This window comes from Mesoplodon bidens (genome assembly GCF_964165515.1).
Source record: "Mesoplodon bidens genome assembly, chromosome: 2".
Classification (NCBI taxonomy): domain Eukaryota; kingdom Metazoa; phylum Chordata; class Mammalia; order Artiodactyla; family Ziphiidae; genus Mesoplodon; species Mesoplodon bidens.
The window spans coordinates 55039700-55056990 of NC_138177.1; the positions used below are offsets into that span (position 1 = coordinate 55039700).

Below are 17291 nucleotides of genomic sequence, written 5' to 3' on the forward strand. Positions count from 1 at the left end.
GCACATTTATAGTTGGGGAGGTGTCCTTAACCTCAGGAGTGGGCATCTTATCTCTTTACTCCAGCAGAACTCAGCTCCTCCCATTAACTTTGTCCTTGGAGTGTCCAGGGAAAACAAAGGTCCAATTTTACTCCACTTGACAAACACCAGCTGTTGGATATGCTAAGTTTGAAACTTCTTTTAGACATCCAACTAGAGATGTTTTAAAGTCACAGGGAGATGTGTGGGTCTGGAGGATAAGAGGGAGGTTTGGGTCGGAAATACCAATTTGGGAGTTTTGGGCATACAGATAGCATTTAAAATTTGGATATAGGATGGCGGGACTGCCAAAACAATGAATATATGGGGACGAGAAGAGGAGCGAGGACCAGTGAACCAAGGCTCTCTGACCTGACAGGTTGGAGGTCGGCAAAGGCATCTGAGAAGGAGAAGCCAGTGAGTGGTGAGGAAAACCAGGACAGTGTGGTGTCCGGATGACTAAATGAAGGGCAGGGGAGATATTGATATGATAGATTACAAACAATATCAATATAATCATATGCAACAGTTAAGATGAATATGTAATAAATACTTCATATAAATACAAATAGATTAGAAAGTATATGTAATGGATTACATCTGGGGGAATTACCAGGAATCAGAACACCTGGGTATTGGGCTCAGTTCTCTTGTTCTTAGTATTTTGAGTCTAGACAATTTAAATAGCTATTTTGAGCAACATTTTTTTACTCATCTGGAAAGTGGGGATTTTAATCCTGGTCTTACTATCAGAGTTATTGTGAGAATCAGTTGAAATAATTGATATAGATATGGTTTGTTAGCACGTACTCCCTCTCTCATATCTATATTCTCTATCTCTATCCATATACACGCATGTATATATGCATGTATACTTATATGTGAATATATGCATTTATGGGATTCCAGATATTTGATATATTACTAATGTCTCATGAACACTCAGGTTTATGACCTATTGGTGGGTCATAATCATTTTGTTGGGTTGCAGACAGCATTTTGAAATATAGAATAGAAAGCATCACTATGAATTGCTCAGAGTAAAGGTAAGTCAGATTTCTTGAAACTCTCTGTTTCACTTATATACCTGTAGTAGTTATCTCTTCCTATGTAACAAATCACCCCAAAACTTAGCAGTTTAAAACAACAAGCATTTATTATTTCTGAGGGTCAGTGGCTGCCCAGCTGGATGGTTTGACTCAGGTTGAAGACAAGCTGTCCTCCAGGGCTATGGTCATCGGGAGACTTGACTGGGCTGGAGGAACCACTTGCAACCACTCTTGTGCCCATTGGCTGGAGGCTCAGCTCCTGGTCATGTGGGTCTTTCCTTAGGGCTACTCATGACATCGTAGCTGGCTTCCCCCAGGGCACATGACCTGAGAGAGAGGGCAAGAGAGCACAAGACAGAAGCCACAGTCTTGTTTATAACCTCCTCTCGTCACTTCTGCCATGATTCTCTTCTATTCCGTTAGTCACACAGACCAATCCTGGCACAGTTGGGACTCTACAAGGGTGTGATGCCGGGAGGCAAGGGCCGTTGAGGACCACATTGGAGCCTGGCTACCACAGCCTCTCTAGATATTTGTGAATACTGGGTTGAGATATAAACTACATTTCTTAATGTGGGTCATGTGAAAAAATGTTTAAGAAACACTGCTCTACGATGTCTCATACTGTGTGCCATTGGACAGAGGTGTACATTAGCTGGCAGAAGCCCATTTAAGAAGCTCCGCTCTTATATACCCATGGTTAGTTACCAGTGACTTTCAGATCATGAATATGAACACCAGTGATTTTTACAATGAAACAATACAACTGAAGTCTTAAATGGGCTGTGTGGGTCTGTTTATCCTTAAATAAAATGAGCCTGTGCTTGTGTCCTTTCCTGGTCCCCCATCTGATTTCTGTAGTGCTGCATCACTTACCCATCTGGTCATCTGCCAACACATCTGCTGTTTGTGGGTTCTCACTTCAAATCTGTGGCCATATTTAATGCCAACTGTGTGACTTGTTTCATGTATCTTGTGGAATATGATATCTGGGTTTGTGATAGTAATTATACTTTCTGCCTTTTTTTTTTTTCCTCCTGTTTGCCTGTTGGCCTGTGGGTGTGGTCTGAGTAATGAGCTTGTGGGAAATTTTACCTGTAAATAAAGGGGTTTACCTGTAGATAAAGATGTAGGTTTATAATTAAACTTCTATGTTTTGTGAAGAAGGCTTATTACATACATAACAATGTGCCCTATTTAAAGGACTCTTATAGAATATTTATAGCTGTGACTTTTAATATAGCTTAATATACCCTGCTGTGAAAAACAAACCTGTTTTAGCTTTCCTAGCCGATTTTTTAAAAAATTAACGCTAAGTGACTGAAAAAGAACAAATGATCTTTGAAGCACTAATAGACTCTAAGCGGGCTAGGAAGTCTCTAGTTAAACAGTTAAGAGACCAGTGGAAAGCACAACGCTAAGTAAAAAAATATGGCCATTGGCTTTTAACTTAAAACTGTGGGAGTTTCAAAATGGAGTAGTTTCTTAGGGGTAAAGGGAGTGCTACCAATTAATTGGAAAGCAGCTGTTTTACAAGAAGCCTTGTGGTTTGCTGTTTACTGTTTGTGCTTCAGAATGCTCATACTGCTTCTCAGCCCTGCAACCATAGGTTTTTTCTGACTTGTTGAGATCTTGTGACTGAGGGCTTTTCTCCATCACAAGTTGCAGGGGAGGATCAGAGGAGGACTGTTATTCTCAGCAGGCTCCCAGGGACAGAGAGGCCCATTTGGTTCTCCAAGAGGAGCTCTCCTAGCAATCTGGGCTTACTGTATTTTTTATTTGTGTATTAGTTGCCTCCCTAACCAGTAAACTCTTACAAGCAGACACTGTCCTCAGCACCTGCCAGTAACTGGCCCAAGGCAGGGACTAGACACACATTTGTTGAAGGGAGGAAGAAAATTCTTTATTCTGTTGAATGGGTTTATGTTTAGAAGAACAAGGTTTGTGGTACAATATGCATATGATGCTACTTTTTCTCAGTGTTTCTATTAAGTGTAGTAAAATTTAATTTTCCCTGAAATATGTGAACTTTAAAATGTTGAAGACTCTTTACAATATCATTTTTCTTTCTTGAAGTAAGATCTTTTTTTCCTTTGAAGCCTATCTCATTCTCGGTAACATTCAATGGCAGAAGGGCTTAATTTTCATGATGCAGACGTGGCCCACTGACAGTGTGAGTGAGCAGGTTGAGGACTGCTGAGCTAAAGAACTGAAGGTCTCTTGAGGTTCAAAGCTGTGTACATCCCTGAAGGCCAGAGTCCTTGTGGACCAGGCAGCATCATCAGTCAGCTGTATGAGATGCCTTCCTCTCTATCCATGTTACTGAACCAAACTTGGGTACTCTCCCCCCATGCACAGTAAAGCCAATCTACTGACATTGGGTTGTGGTGAAGGAAAGTGCAGCGTTTATTGTAAGGCGCCAGACAAGGAGTCCTGGAAAGCTAATGCTCGAAAAGCCCAAACTCCGCAATGGGTTTCAGCAAAGCAGTTTTAAAGGCAAGGTGAGGGAGGGTATTTCTAGGTCATGTGATCAACCCGTGTCCAATTCTCTGATTGGTTGATGGTTAGGTAACAGGGTGGTGTCACAGGGGTTAACATTATCCATCTTTAGGCTCTAGTAGGCCTGGAGACTATGTGCTCATGGTCATCAAGTAGTTAACTTCCATTTGGTGGGGTTTTTCTGCATCTGTAAAACAACTCAGGAAATGTGCATCAGATACTGTTATCTAGGTACTTCAGAGAGGAGCGAAAGCAGAGGATATGAAGGGAGGGGGCTGTCCCTGGAAGGCCCCATAGGGTCCTGCTTGGTTACATCCAGAACACGGAACAAAGGACCACTAATGTGGTTGACATAGGCTTGGCCCACTGACCTGGCTTTGGCATTATAACTATGAAAAACAAAAGCAAATGTCTGCATGATGGTTTGTGAAAAGTCAAGAGCTTTTGTGTGTATTAGCTCTCTGCCTTGCTGTCTCTTGAGTTTTCCTCGCTGGCTGTGCTGGGCTGATCAGTCCCATGCAGTATGTCCTGTCTGGTTTGCATAAGACCTTCTGTGTCATGCTGCTTTAAGCCTCAGGTCTTGCGCCGTGATACAGCCCTGCAAAGTCCCAGCCTCATCTGTGTCCCTCTGCTCCCTGCTCCCCATTCCCTATACCTGTATCTGCTTTATTGCGATGTGAGTTATTTTCCCTTTGCCAAAGGTTGCTGTGTAACCTCTTCTATTTTTTTCTTCTGAATTTCAATAAAGAGAATTTGATAGAAAGTTGCAGAAGGAAAGATAGTCATATTCACTTTGATTAGGTGGAGCCATCTAGGTAAAAGAGATGCCTAAGGAGAGACTAAGAAATTTTGCTAGTAATTAGCATAGGAGAGGCCACAAAGACTTGGAGACCCATTGTTTTAAAACCCTGCAACTCTGCTTACATCTTGGACAGTCAAGTAGGGAATAAATAGCAAAGGGGCATTCTTATCAATGTTCCCATATATAATTAGTATGAAAATACAACTGAAGAGGCAAAAGGTACAAATTAGTGAGAATTGACACTAATATCAAATTTATTTATAAAATTTATTATCAAGTATCATTTTTATTTATAATGATATATATTTCATTTTTTTGAAATTCCAATTATGATAATGAATCGTTTGTTTCAGTATAAAAAAGAGGAAGAACCTGTGTGCCTCACCCCAGTTAAACATACTTGAGTCTTATTTCTGTCTTTTCAAACCTATTGGCCTTAGATTATTAATAGTGGCAGAACCAAATGTTTGACTATCCCAAGGAGTGAAACTAGATCATTGATGATCATGTGATGCAATTTTTCAGACCATAATGAACAGCTTCATCAGGCACATGGCATGAGTGATCACTCATTGTAATGTTGTATGCACAAGGGAAATGCTTTATGGTGGAACACGATTTTAATCAGATGACTGATTGTAAATATGCATGTACAGGGAAGACTTTTCAACTTTTAAGACTGTGTTAACATTTGCTCTGTGTTAAATTCCTGGCATTTGGTGGCATTTGGTGACTTGTTTAATTGCCTAGTTCCCAATCCCAACCTTCTGAGGCCTGACCTACCTTGTTGAGGTTCCTGAAACACTGAGTATCTTGGGTCCAGTTTACTTTATAAACAGAAGCTGAGGCCCATGTCTCTATATATCTTCCCTGATGGGGGAATAAAAGGCAAAGATCAGATGTTCTCATTCTCTATTTGGAGATAATTCGGTAGTCAGGTTGTCAGGGGCAACCTGGGCAGAAAGGTCAGCAGGGCCGTATCAGCAATTCCATGGGGCTATGTTTTCTCTCCTTTTATCTTATTGCTTCTGGTTGCCTTCTGGGCATCATCACTGCAAGTGCTGCCTGGGAGAGAGAAGAGTACGTCTATCACCAACTCCTATGGCTCTGGAGCCAACTCTCCTCCTACTCAGCAATATTTTAGATTCCAGCCCATAGTGATGTTCTGTGGGGGTCCTAGTAACTGGCTTCCAGGGGGAGGAGCCTAAGTACCGTGGAATTGACATGCTGCCTAGATGGCACTTCCCACCCCAGATGGGCCAACTTCTATTTATCCTACAAACCCCAGCTAGGACATTACCTCCTCTGGGAAGCCCTTACTGCATGCCTCCCCTGCTGTTATAATGTAAATACCTGTTTCGTGAGCGGCTGGACACTGTGTTTGTTTTTTTGGGTTTTTTTTTTGGTTTGTTTGATTTTTTACAAGACCCTGTCCATCCCATCAGTAGGTGCTTTAATTTTATTAATGTGAGGAGACCCCCTCTTCCATAGTCCTACCTCAGCAATTAATATCCCCTATTACTATGTTTCAGGTGTCCAAACCCAGTGTATTCTTCTTAAGAATAAAAAAAAAAAATCTGTCCTAGTCCAGAAATTACAAACACAATCTTTTGATAAGCATATCTCATTTGATTTATAATATATGTCACTTTAAAAGCCCTGAATTTTTCTTTTCCTGTCTTGCCTCTAGGTTTTTCTGACCATTTTCTTTCTTTTTTTGATTTTTTAGATTCCATATATATGTGTTAGCATATGGTATTTGTTTTTCTCTTTCTGACTTACTTCACTCTGTATGACAGTCTCTAGGTCCATCCACCTCACCACAAATAACTCCGTTTTGTTCCTTTTTCTGGCTGAGTAATATTCCATTGTATATACGTGCCACATCTTCTTTATCCATTCATCTGTTGATGGACACTTACGTTGCTTCCATGTCCTAAAGCCCTGAATTTTTAATGAGGAGATCTGAGTTCAAGTTGAAGTTGGGTTCCTTATTAACTATATAATTGTAGGCAAATCATTTAACCTTCATTCATGCATTTATTCATTCATTCACGTATTTATTGAGCCTGTGGGCCAGGCCCTGTTAGGCACCCTGCATTGGCTTCCTTAGCTAGCAAATGGGCATAATATACGAGCCCTAATTTTCCTTACAGTTTGTTAAGAACTGTTTGTGACAGTGCTTTGTAAATGTAAAGCTCTATTGAGACATTATTTATTATTATTTTAATGGACAAGGACTTGTGCATTAGGAATAGAACAGAACAAAGAAGCAGAGAATTGCTTCTTTAGTAGAATTTGTTGTAGCCACATCAGAAAAGTGTTATGGACATATCAAAGTGCGACATCTGGGGTGGATCAGCCTTAATTCTTTTTTTTTTTCTTCCTTGCTATCTCTACATTTGAAATATAATCCTGAGAACAAGAATCCCATTGGCTTAGCCTTGGTGTCTTTCCTATCCTCCTCAGGAAGGCAGAAACAGGAACTGACTACCTCACTAGAACTGGACACAGTGGGTGAGAGGGAGGTCCCCAGAAGGACGTCAGACTTCCCCCAAAATAAACAAGCAAGCAAACAGAAGCAGCAAATGTCTACCACGTAACTCTTATCCATTTTTCTCTCAACGGATGACTTTGTCTCATACTCTGTTAAAAGACCTCCCTCTACTAATTCTGCTGGCTTCTGCACCCATCCCTTGGCACAGTGGAAAATTTCCCCCCAGATAAACCAAAAAAACACCTCTTATCCTTCTGAAGCTATGACCTTCCCTTCTCCCCTTTAGGACCACACTGTATACCCAACATGGGAGTTATTTATACCCACTGTCCCTGCTTCCTCTCCTTCCCATTCACTCTTCACTCTGGCCTGGCTTCCATTTCAGCCACTCAGTGAGACTGCGCTGGTCCAAGCTGCCAATGACCTTTCATGTTGACCAGTATGTCTAGTGGATAGTTTTACATGAAGAAATGAAAAGCAAGATGAACTTAGATCACCATGCACAAAAATTAACTTCAAATAGTTTAGTGACTTAAATATAAAAGCAAAATTTAAAGCTTTTAGAAGAAAACATAGGAGAAATATCTTCAAGACTGTGGGTTAGGCAAAGATGTCTTAGCCATGACACTGAAAGCATGATCCATAAAAGAAAAGTTGATAAGTTGGACATTTAAAAATTCAAAATTTTTGCACTTCAAAAGACAATTTTAAGAAAATAAAACGACAAGCTACAGACTGCGAGAATATATTTTCAAGTCACACGTTGGATAAAGGACCTGTTTCTAGAATGTACACAAGCGTAGGAACTTAGCTTTCTTGTTCACTGTTGTATTCTAAGCATCTTTTGCAGTGCATGACATTTGGAAGGGGCTCCATAAATATTTGTGGGATAAATGAATGAATATAAATAGCACTCATGCAGTTTGGAGAAGAGTTTTTAGGAACATAATAAAGACTGAGGAGGAGAGAAAATAATCTCGAACATTTGTAGAATGCACTTGTACCCACTACATTTATTCCTTTTTGGCACTGTAGGTATCATCATCTCCATGCCACAGTGAAGGAAACTGAGACATGCAGGGATGATTTATTTTTTTGCCTGAGGTCAAATTATATTAAGTGGGAGAGCCAGAGAGCAGACCTTGAATTTCTAATTCCACATAAAGAAACATGGGACGTGGTTTCCACTGTAGTTTAGGAAAGCTCTTCACTCCCAAGCCACTTAGGCCTGGCACTGTGCCTTCTCTTCTTGTCTTTCTCCAACAGTATGAGATGTCCAGATCTCTAGGCTTTGGGGTTATTTTCTCAGAATTTTCTCCCTGATAATCTGATGGCAGACACACTTGTCTGATGCAGTGAAGAACTGTCATGTGAAAACCTGGCACTAGCTTTCACTGTGTTTGTTTTTGAGAATTTGTCCTCCCAGGGCTACAATTCTCATTTTCTACCTTCCTGTCAAACTGTATTTCACCAAACATGTTTTGGCTGCCAACTGGGATCTGACTGGCCTAACTTCACTTTCACTTTTCCCTGTTTTCCCCACATCACTTTCTGTTCGTGACTGTGCAGGCTCTAATCTCAAATTGATAGGCAGGTTAGATCCAGACTGGACCAGACTGTGGAAGAGCATAAGAAAGTGAGGGAACGGCATGCTGCAGACTCTATACACGTGACTTTTACAGGTGGCGATAGAGATGGTGTGACCTGATGCCAGTTATTATATGATGTCAACAGGAAGCCTGTTCTAAGTAACAATATTATGTCCTGAGCATTCTCAGAAAATAAAGATGCTGATTGAGGCCGAGAGGAGGGCGGTATTGTGACACTTTGAGTAAATTAGAACCGGGGTCTAGGGGACCTGGACTGTTAAGCCTCAGCTCTGCTGCTCGTTGCGTAGTTGTGTTTCAAATTATTTCATCTTCCTTATCCTTTCTTTCCTAATCTGTCAAGTGAGGAGGTTAGAGCCGATAAACTTTAAGGTCTTTTTCACTCTTTGAAATTAAGTTAGGTAGCCCAACCAGAACTAGTCAGGGCTTCTTGAGTCTGGGTGTAAACTTTATTCTCCTAGTGATCTGATTTTGTTTTTACCTCCAGCCCTCTAAGTCAGTCTGCAAACTTCCCAGGTAGGAATGTGAGAGCTAAACTTTGGCAGCCCACTCATGGGATAAACAGGTCTGGAGATGAAAAACTGTGAGGACTGTACATTGAAGAAGGCGAGGCAAGGATTGAGATCTGAATATGGTACCTCACCAAATACTGCCCTGCCTGTGTCATGCTAAGTGGCCATAACGACAGTGGTTCTAAACCAGCGGTCCCCAACCCCTGGGCCATGGACCACTACTGGTCTGTGGCCTATTAGGAACCGGGCCACACGGCAGGAGGTGAGCGGCGGGTGAGCGAGCGAAGCTTCATCTGTATTTACAGCCGCTCCCCATCACTCACATCACCGCCTGAGCTCCGCCTCCTGTCAGATCAGCAACGGCATTAGGTTCTTACAGGAGCGTGAACCCTACTGTGAACTGCGTGTGCAAGGTATCTAGGTTGCGCACTCCTTATGAGAATCTAATGCCTGATGATCTGAGGGGGAGCTGAGGCGGTGATGCTAGTGCTGGGGAACGGCTGCAAATACAGATTATCATTAGCAGAGAGGTTTGACTGCACAGAGATCATAATAAATCAATTGCTTGCAGACATATCAAAACCCAATCAGTGAGTGGCAAGTGACAACAAGCTCAGGGCTCCCACTGATTCTGCAGTATGGTGAGTTGTGTAATTATTTCATTATATATTACAATGTAATAACAATAGAAATAAAGTGCACAGTAAATGTAATGCACTTGAATCATCCTGAAACCATCCCCCACCCCATCCCTGGTCCGTGGAAAAATTGTCTTCCATGAAACTGGTCCCTGGTGCCAAAAAGGTTGGGGACTGCTGTTCTAAACCATACCTCACTGATTATATGACATTTGCAGCTTCTGGCCACAGTTCATTGCTTTTTTTTTTTTTTTTTTAAACTCTAGCCCCCAACCAGCCAAGATCAGCCTGGGAGAGAGGACCAGGACCCCAAAAGGCAGGCAGCCTGGCAGAGCAGAACAGATCCTGGATCTAACTGTGGGCTCTGGTCTGAGCTCTGCCATGGACATGCTGTGTTGGCCTGACCCTTCCTTTTCTCAGAGGGGGTTCTCTGTGCTCTGTGAGTAAATGTAAGTGCACACCACTCTGGCAGGTGGTACGAACCTAATTTTGATGCACTGTGAGGCCCCAACAGGAACAGCAGTCAGAATCGTGATAAATAAACCGTCAGGGTTGCAATGGAAGCGTTAGCCCAGGCACAGTCTACTAATTTGCTCATGGTTATCAGACACGAGCTACTGCTATGGAAGTGAGGCTTCATACTTAGAGATGCTTCCTGAAAGTGACTGGAACAGGGAGTTGGAAGCCTGAGGCTAGGTGGCAGCTTTAAGTTCATCCATTCTGGTTTTCTATCTGATGGTTCAGTCTCCTCTAAACACCCTTTTAACCCATGCTTGAACTCGTCTTGTGATGGGAAATTCACTGCCTTGTTAGGATACTGCAGCTTGTTCCAAATTTCCCTCTCCTCTATCAAGCTGTTGCTGCTATCAGGTGATGTTCAGACAACAAAAATGTCCATGTCACATATGCACACAGGAGATTTCCCATTTTTATTTTCCTTAAGGAACCAGGAATAATATGCACAGGACCACTGCTTCTTATGTCTCCTCATAAGGATATCTTGGTTTACTGTGAGCTGGTAGCTGTGAGAGATTACTTTCTTAAAAGGTGATCAGAATAATGGTGCTATAGTTTGGTAGGTATCTTATTTCAGGAGAGAAGCCCCATTTCTATCTGTGAGTATTTATTTTATGTATTTACATATAGTAATGGATGTGTTAAATAATTACTTTTGAGCATCTGCTATCTGCAGTGTACTCTGCTAAGTGCCAGAGCAGGCAGAGGTGTTGGTGCCTTATTACAGCACATCAGTCACACGTTGATTTGTTACCCATCTGGGTTCTTGGACTCTTTAATCAATAGAAATTGATAAGAGGCCAGATGAGACATTCAGGCAAGGCTTTATTGGGACTCCTGTTGCAGCACGAGGGGGCGAAAACAAGTAACAGGTTCCCTTGCTCGCTCCCGAGGAGGGGCCAGCTGGTCCCTTAAATGGGGTTAGGGTTGGGGCGGACCGGTGGGTTGGGCTGGAGGAGTGGCTTGAGTGATCTGTCCATCCCCTTTTGGTGCTCTGAGAGTGTGTGGGGGGGAGGGGATCGTGTGCAGTGTCCTGCTTTTGCTCCAGGCACCTCAGAAGTGGCAGTTGGGTTTTGGCCTTTTTGTATCTTGTTCATAATTTGCCCCAGCTGTACATGCATGCATTTATTTTTAGTCCCTTATAGTCTCTTTGTATTCTGTTGCTCAAGGAGACGTTTGTCCAGGTACAAGCATTGCAGCAAAGAGTCCTGGGTCCCAGGTCCCAACCTGTCTCAGATTCACCCAACAGATACTTACTGAGAATCTACTTGGTGGCTGCCTTTGGTTCTTGCCCTTAAGGAGTTTGCAGTTCACCGAGGGAGACAGTGTTTGAGATCGATCACACTGTATTGAATTATTATTGACTTTGCCACCTCTTTACTAGGCTCTGCTCTCCTTGAAGCGGGGGGTTATGTGCCATGCATTACTGAATCCCCACCACCTGGCACATTGTAGGCACAAGGTAAATATTTGTTAAATGGGTCAGCAGCTAAATGCATGAAGGGAATAACACAGACTTTGGCATCTGGTGCTCTGAGCTAGGTCTTGACTTAGCAATTTGCCAGCTAGGTGGCTGGGGATAAGGCCATGCAGCTTTATGAAATAGGGGCCTATTTTGCAAGGTGGTTGCGAGGATTAAAAGAAAGAATACACAGATTGCCTAGCAGTGCCTGGCATACAAATCTAAAAAAAAAATAGTATTCTCTTCCTACTCTAGCTCCCTTAAGGCACCTTTTCCATCTATCCAGGAAAACCAAGGAGAACATATTTCTAGAGTTCACTGGTTTGCTTGTGTTTTGAAATTAAAGACAAAGCCCCACAGGGGAGACCCCACCCCAAACCCTTTGGAAGGAGCCCAATTCAGCTTTTCCATGGTATAGAGGAAACCCAGAGTGTCACTTGAGGAAGATGAAGTTCTGGAGATGGATGGTCGTGATGGTTTTACAACAATGTGAATGTACTTAGTGCCACTGAACTATACCCTTAAAAATGGTTAAAATGGGAAATTTTATGTGATGTATACTTCACCACAATAAATTAATACAACAAAAAAAAGAAAAAAATATTGCTGTGACTTACAGCTCTCACAACATGTGGACCATTTTTAAGTGTAACTAATCACCGGGCCATTCTCATTCCCTTAATCTTCATGTGGGTCACCAAGCATTATTGAGGTGGTAGTTCCCTAAGAAGCCAAGACTTTGAGGCTGCTTGGTTTGAAATTGAGTGATAAGAGGCGCTCACACCTATTTTGCAGGTTATGTTTCCCTTTCCTTTATTTGCTCCACCCTGCATGAGTCTGTCAACAAGTCTTTTTGACTCTACACAAAATCCTGTTGGAATCCGTCCCTGTCTCTCCTCTCTTGTTTCCGGTATTTCCATCTGGGGGCTGAGCCCCCATCATCTCTCACCTGGACTGCAGTGGCTGTTTAAGTGGTCTCCCTGCCCTGCTGCTTCTCTGACCATCCATTCTCTTCAGGACACCCAGAGTGTTCTTTTTAATATGCAAACCAAAGCATGCCACAGCTCTACCGCTGGAAGAATGAAATTTAAATAAAGGAAAAAATACCACTCCTCTGTTCCTATCAGTGTTAAATTAAAACCCAAACTCCTTATCATGCTTGCACAGTCCTTTCAGATCTGGTCCCTGCCCCCCTCTCCCAACCTCTGCTGTCCCCGGCTCCCCTCGCTCACCATTCTCCAGTCACGCTGGCCTTCTTTCTCCATCTCTCACCTGCCCCATTCCGTCCCAACCTGGGCCCTTTCTCTGGATGACCTACTGCCTGTATGGCACTAGATCCTCTGATCTTTGCATAGCTGGCTCTTTCTGACCATACAGATCTCAACCCAAATGTCACCACCTCAGAGAGCCCTTCCGGGAGTGCCTGTATGGCCTGTCCCTCTGTGCTGTCACTGTGTGTGCATTCTCTGCCCTCTGATGTTATCTTCTGTATATAAGTGCTTATTTGTTGTTTACCTCTTCCACCTAGAATGTGAGTGCCATGAGAAGTAGGTGCCTTGTTATGTTACCCTCCCCTGCATCCTCAGGACTAGACCAATGCCTGGCCCATAGAAGGCCCAGATGGAATATCTGTTGAATGGATGAATATCAGATGAATTAATGCAGCAAAGGATAAGATATGTTTACCTATGAAATAGTTCTGTTTTTGTCCTCTTACATTTTTCCTGTCACGTTTTCTGATGCAAATCCCCATCTCACCCTCACCTTGACCATCTCCATTCTACTTGTTTCCAGGTAATTATTAACCCTTTATAGCAGGGGTCCCCAACCCCTGGGCCTCGGGCCAGTAGCAGCCCATGGCCTGTTAGGAGCCCGGCCGCACAGCAGGAGGTGAGCGGCTGGCGGGCGAGCGAAGCTTCACCTGCCTCTCCACATCGCTCGCATTACCGCCTGAACCATCCTGCCCCCCCGCCTGCCCTCCGGTCCGTGGGAAAATTGTCTTCCACGAAACTGGTCCTTGGTGCCAAAAAGGTCGGGGACCCCTTCTTTATACCATTCTCCATCCTAATAAGCTTGACTGTCGCAAGGATGCTGAAAGTCCTCCACTTGTCCCAGCCTCAAATTCCATCTGCCACCAATCACACGTGTATTAGAAGAAATAGTCTGAAACACAACCTGTGTCACAGTCCCTCACTTCCATACATTTAGACCCTTACTTTTAGGGCCGCCATAGCTACAGGTGAAGCTGGGTGTACACTGGTGTGTATTGGTGTGCCAGTATGAGATGCTGGTCAGGAGCGGGGCAGGCAGGGTGAGGCTCCCCGTGCCCCCAGCCCTCACCCCCACACTCAGCTTCAAGGCTCTCTGTGGGACACTGATCCTCCGGCTCGCCTGCCTATGCCCCGAGCTTGGTGCTCACCCCTCAGAGTTCCAGCCCTGCTGCCGCCTTCTCCAGGGCTCAGGCCCTGCCCGTGCCCTGGATTAAGTGGCCTCCCTTTCTGGGCTGCATTGTAAGACAACTTATGTCCTTCTTTTTAATGTGGCTTGCTTCTCCCGCTGAGTTATTGGGAATGGGGCTGCCATTAAAACAACTCTTAAAAACTGGAGGAAAGGAGACTACTATTTATTGAGTACTCGTGGTGGACCAAGCACTGTGCTAAGCCCCGTATCTCTATTTTCTCGCTTAATTCTCATAACCTCCCTACGAGTAAGGGATCTCCATTTTTCCCAGTGGGGAAGCTGGAGCCCAGAGAATCGACACAACTTTCCAGAGCCTGGCTGACTCTAAGATCCGAGGAGGTAGGTGGTGCCTGCAGAGCCGGTGTGCTAGAGGGAGCGAAGCTGGTGGGCTTACCTGGAACAGGGCAGCCACTTTGGGGGAAGCAGAGGTCAGGTGGAGGTGGAAAGGGAGCGCTGATTTAAAATCAACAGCCATTTTCAATTAGTAATAATGAGGGGCAGTGAGAGCCTGTACTTTTAGTGGGAGGAACACGTAATTCGTGGCTGTCAGGGCTCAGTTTGACTCCCAGCCCTGTCCTCTCCTAGCTGTGAGCTCTGTGCCAGTTACTTAGCCTCTGCACTCTAGTTCCTTCACCGATAAATGGGGATGCCAGTACCTACCTCGCCGGCAACCACGTACGTGTGTGAGTACTGAACAGAGTAGTTGCCACCTTCTAGATGCTAAATGAATAACAATTTCTATGAATATTATTAGGTTTTTCATTATTGCTTCAGGGTCTTCTTCCCCTACCGCACCTCTACACTGAGGATCTCTGTGATTCCTTTCATGTCTGTTTCATCCTCTGATTCCTGTAACAGGGTGTGTTGCTGGTGTAATTGAAAAGACTGAAATCTTTCTTTTAATCCATACATACTTCTACCGCCCATATTGCTGTTCTGGCAAACATACAATTGCTGTCTGTCATATGAAGGTTTTACTTATGCGGCTGAGCAACGTAGCCTTGGTTTTGGTTGAGAGGAGAGATCATTTCTGTTTCGGTTTCTTTTTTTTTTTTTAATCTGTGTTAAATATGATTATAGGAATTGACCTTATCCAGGTCAATGTAAAATCAGCTGAAACAAATCAGCTATCCCTGCAGGTATATCTCCCTCTAGAGCTCTGTTCAGAGGCTTATGAGTAGATGGAATTTATGCACAATACCTTGGCTTTGAGTTTCCCTGAATTATATAACTATTTCAGGTAAGTGATATAATAAATGAGGTACCTCGTATTTTGGCTTTGTTTCTTTATTCTCATCTACCCTGTGTCTATAATCTATAAACAGATGCTTGAGCGCATGAAAGAGTCTTGTCATTTAAAGGTATCCCACAAGGAATCTTACTTAATATCTATAATCACCTGCTATATGTCAGGGACGGTGGGGTGCCAAGTAGTCTGAGATGTTCCAGGGAAAGGGCTAGGGTGGACCCGGATGCTAGGGACAGTCAGGGCCTGCCTGGGCAGTTGGACCCCACTCTAGGGGGAATTTCTGAGTCCACTGCTCACTGTCTCTAGGAACAGAAGTCCCTCGGGCTTTCCCCAAGCTGCTTGCTAACTGGGGAGGCCAGTCCAGTGGGTGGCACATAACCACCACCATCCAGGTGTTAGGAGTAGTGATTATACCTGGTGGGCAGCACCATCATGACTCGGGCCACCCAGTCTTTTTACTCACGGCCAGACCCAAAGGTGAGAGAAGGACACCAGCTAAGCGGGCAGAGGTTTAGGGGGAACAAGCGTGCTCATTAGGGCAACCAAGGCAGTCCCACTCATATGGACTGAGCCAGTCTGGTGGTGTCAGAGGGAGGCTGTGACTGAAGGGGTCCACTACTGCCCAGGGCCTTCTGGATGCTGGTGTGACGCCCAAGCACAATGCAGGCTCACCAGCAAGTGCGTGGAACTGCCTTCTCCCTTCCCTGCTAGAGCGGACCCGGATATGGGTGGGTCTTTCTCTCCTGCGAAAATCTCCAGGGACTATGGCCGGGAGGAGATGGAAGAACAGAGCTGACCTTTCCCCACCCCTCTTCTTCCCTCTGGCCAGTGTGGATTCATGCTTTTAAATCATAATTTCATTTATTTTTGAGTAAGTGAACATCAGAGACAACTAGTGTTATAAAATGACTCCCCTTTTGGAAAAGTGATGAGGTTCACTTTTCTGGCTTCTGTTTCTAGAGAGAGAGAGTTTAGGCTTGCTGAGGTACTTTTGCTCTCATGAAGCAGTGTCTCTGCATCAGAATCATCTGGCGGGCTTGTTAAATCTAATTGCTGGGCCTCATCCCCAGAATTTCTGAATCAGTGTGTGAGGGTGGGGACTGAGAATTTGCCCAGGGAATGCTGCTGTGGCTGCTCCAGGGGTCATACTTCGAGAACCACTGTCATGGAGTAATCCATATATTCACTATGTTCCAAATGTAAATGATATATTTTTGGTCAAGTCCACCACTGCTGTGAATATCTTCTATTGATATGCTTGTCTTTGTCTCCCTTCAACAGGTATTTTGACGTTGGACTGCATGATTTCTTAGTTAGGTAAGCCAATAGTTTTTATTTTAGGTATCATTGGAATAGCGTGTCTATTATGGAATACTGAGATGAAAATAAAATCCTTGTGAAATATCTTGATGAATAATGGCAACCATATATTTGACAAGAAAACACCACTAGCACTGTTTTTTGTGCCTCACAGAATCACACAAGAATATCCTTTTTAAACAATCAAAGGAATTTATTTTTAAAGGGGTTTGTATCTGAAATGATAGTTACCCAACTATTGGGCTACTAAAAAGACAAATAGAAGAGTGAAGAGGGGACTTTCCTGGTGGTGCAGTGGTTAAGAATTCGCCTGCCAATGCAGGGGACACGGGTTCGATCCCTGGTCCGGGAAGATCCCACATGCTGCGGGTAGCCCCTGCTCGCCGCAACTAGAGAAAGCCCGTGAGCAGCAACAAAGACCCAATGCTGCCAAAAATAAATAATGAAATAAATAAATAAATTTATTTAAAAAAGGAAAGTGGAGAGAGCCAGCTTGCATTCATACATTAAACAACGCTCTTGATCAATTTTCCCTCCGTTGAATTTAAGCTTTTTTTTTTTTTTTTTTTTTTGCGATACGCGGGCCTCTCACTGTTGTGGCCTCTCCATTGCGGAGCACAGGCTCCAGATGCGCAGGCTCAGCGGCCATGGCTCACGGGCCC

At 43.8% G+C, this 17291-nt stretch overlaps 1 protein-coding gene across 1 annotated transcript in view; it reads left to right on the top strand.

The window, feature by feature from the left end:
• Nucleotides 1-17291, top strand: part of HHAT (hedgehog acyltransferase) — a 378452-nt gene that overhangs the window by 200216 nt on the left and 160945 nt on the right. Inside the window, exon 9 of the mRNA XM_081223558.1 lies at nucleotides 16591-16626. Within this exon, the coding sequence (XP_081079684.1) occupies nucleotides 16591-16626 (36 nt within the window). The remainder of the gene's footprint in view (nucleotides 1-16590; nucleotides 16627-17291) is intronic.